This window comes from Egretta garzetta, unplaced genomic scaffold (genome assembly GCF_000687185.1).
Source record: "Egretta garzetta isolate BGI_Z169 unplaced genomic scaffold, ASM68718v1 scaffold215, whole genome shotgun sequence".
Lineage (NCBI taxonomy): Eukaryota > Metazoa > Chordata > Aves > Pelecaniformes > Ardeidae > Egretta > Egretta garzetta.
This window is the reverse complement of record NW_009259719.1, coordinates 5,474,210-5,477,046: the sequence shown is the minus strand read 5'-3', so window position 1 is coordinate 5,477,046 and position 2,837 is coordinate 5,474,210. Positions and strand designations below refer to the sequence as shown.

The following is a 2,837-nucleotide window of genomic DNA, read 5'->3' as shown; positions in this document are numbered from 1 at the left end:
GATGGATGGAGGGATGGATCAGTGGATAATGGATGGATGGATGGATGATGAATGGATGGATGGCTGACGGATTAATGATGGATGGATGGATGGATGCAAATCTAGGGCAGATGGGCAGAGGGATAGGTGTGTGGAGCATGGTGACTGACATGCCAGGGGCTTTGCTGGGCAGTGGGAGCAGCCAGCTGGTGAGAGATGGGGCTGGCTCTGCTGGAGTCTGTGCGTAGGTTTCTTCAGGGCTGAGATGTCAACCATGTCACCTGCAATCAGTGACCCTGAGCGCTCATCCTGTCCCCCTTGGATCACCCCTGCCCGCAGGGCTGCAGCTGAGTAAACAGAGCAGAGCAGATGGGCTGATCCTGCCGGGCCGGGGAGCTGGCGGGGCGGTAACCCGAAGAGGGGGAGCTGTCACCACGGGCTGGACACCGGCTGATGGATGGCAGGGAGAAGCTTCCTGGGAAGCTTCCAGGCTGTGTGGTTCCTCCCCAGGGGGGAAAACCAGTTCCCACCACCCTGCTCATACAGCTGCTGGAGGGAGCCCTCCACCCTGTGGACCTCAGGGATGCTCTCAGGGACTTCAGGGACATTGAGCCCCTCCTGGAGCACCACCAGAGACCCGGTTCCTCAGCCCACCTTTGCAGCTCTGGTCCAGATCCAGCTCTTGCCCTGTGACCCCAGCAGTGCTTTTCCAGGAGTGGGGTGATGCCGGAGGAGAGGGAGGGCTCGGCATCCCGCTGTGGCACAGGGCCGGCAGTGCTGCTGGGCTGACAGTGCTGTGCCGTGCCGTTCCAGACCCAGCCTTCGTCCGCGCCCAGCTCATTCCTGACAGCAGCGAGAGGAATGACGACAAGCTCTACTTCTTCTTCCGAGAGAAGTCGGCCGATGCTCCGCTGAGCCCTGGGGTCTATTCCCGCATCGGGCGCATCTGCCTGGTAGGTGGAGCGGCAGGCAGGCAGGGAGCGGGCAGGGGCTCAGGCAGGGCTGAGCCTGGGGTCCCTCTGTGGCAGAACGACGACGGGGGCCACTGCTGCCTCGTGAACAAGTGGAGCACCTTCCTGAAGGCCCGGCTTGTCTGCTCCGTGCCGGGACCTGATGGGATCGAAACACACTTCGACGAGCTCCGTGAGTGGGCAAGGGGGGGACTGGGGGCCTTCTGCACCCCTGCAGGCTTGGGGGGCACCCTGAGGAGGGCTGGGCACCCCCTTGCTGCTCCCCATGTCTTAATTCTCCTTCATGGAGCTGCTCTCCCCCCTGCCCTGGCATCCCTGGGCATGAGTGGGGTCCTGCATCCCCCATGCTAACACCCCCATCTTTCTGTCCCAAGAGGACGTCTTCATCCAGCAGACTCAGGACACCAAGAACCCTGTTATCTACGCCGTGTTCTCTGCTTCGGGGTGAGTGCTGACCCTCCCCGGCATGGAGCAGCAGGAGGTCGCCAGCTGGGTGGGGGTCCCGGTGGTGCCGTGGTGATGGGCAGGGCCACAGCTGGAGGGTGGCAGCAGGTCCTTCCTCCCAGGTCCGTCTTCAAAGGCTCTGCTGTCTGCGTCTACTCCATGGCCGACATCCGCATGGTCTTCAATGGGCCCTTCGCACACAAGGAGGGACCCAACTACCAGTGGATGCCCTACACGGGCAAAATGCCCTACCCCCGGCCAGGCACCGTAAGTAACTCCCAGGCATGTGCTGGCACCCTCAGACCCGTGCCCAGATACCAGGTCACTGAGTGCTGGTGATGTTTGTGCCACAGTGCCCTGGGGGGACCTTCACCCCGTCCATGAAGTCGACCAAGGACTACCCCGATGAAGTGATCAACTTCATGCGCACGCACCCGCTGATGTACCATGCCGTCTACCCCACCCACCGCCAGCCGCTGGTGGTCCGCACCAATGTCAACTACCGCTTCACCACTGTGGCCGTCGACCAGGTGGACGCAGCAGACGGGCGCTATGAGGTGCTTTTCCTGGGCACAGGTACCCACGCCGCGCACCGCGGGGATGCCATGCTGGAGCGGGGGGAGGGTCTGAGACCCCCCCCAAGATCCCTGCCCCTCTTCGAGACTCCAGCCTGGTCCTTCCCCCACCCTGGTGCCCATCCCACAGACCCCACCATCCAGCCTGGTCCTTCCCTTAGCCCAGTTCCCATCCCCAGAGCCAGCAATCCAGCATGATACCTCCCATCCTTGGGATGCCACCATCCAGCCTGGTCCTCTCTCTACACCAGTGTCCATCCCAGGGGCCCCACCATCCAGCCTCATCCTTTCCCAACCCTGGTGCCCATCCTATGGGCTCTGCGATCCAGCCCTATGCTTCCCAATGCCTATCCTAAGTCCATTGTCCAGCCTCAAGCTTCCCGTGCCCAATTGCCCACCCTAGAGGCACCAGCATCCTGTCCTGTCCTTCCACAGCCCTGGTGCCCATCCTGGGGGCACTGGTGCCCAGCCTGGTGCTTCTCCTGCTCTAACGCATATCTCAGAACCCCTGTGATCTGTCCTGGTCCTTCCCCTGCCCCAGTGCCCGTCCCCGGCTGCTGTCCCCACCCTGCCCTGGGTGGTGGCAGTCATTAGCCACAGGCGGTGACCTGAACCGGTACGCCACACCCCAGGCACAGACGCCCACTGCGGCAGGAGAGAGATGGGGATGGGCTTGGGGGGGTCCTTCTGCACCCCAGCCCTGGCAGGGACCCCCTTCCCAGGAGGGGAGGGCATGGGTACCCAGGGCTGGCACTGAGCACCTGGGCACTATGGTGTCTTGCAGATCGGGGCACTGTGCAGAAGGTCATCGTGCTCCCCCGGGACGACATGGAGACAGAGGAGCTCATGCTGGAGGAGATCGAGGTGT

The 2,837-nt window shown here is 62.9% G+C and overlaps 1 protein-coding gene across 1 annotated transcript in view; it reads left to right on the top strand.

Annotated features, from left to right (window-relative positions):
- Positions 1-2,837, top strand: part of SEMA3F (semaphorin 3F) — an 89,765-nt gene that overhangs the window by 7,488 nt on the left and 79,440 nt on the right. Inside the window, 6 exon segments of the mRNA XM_035894664.1 lie at positions 793-932; positions 1,008-1,122; positions 1,325-1,394; positions 1,517-1,661; positions 1,748-1,970; positions 2,754-2,837. Coding sequence (XP_035750557.1) covers positions 793-932; positions 1,008-1,122; positions 1,325-1,394; positions 1,517-1,661; positions 1,748-1,970; positions 2,754-2,837 — 777 coding nt within the window.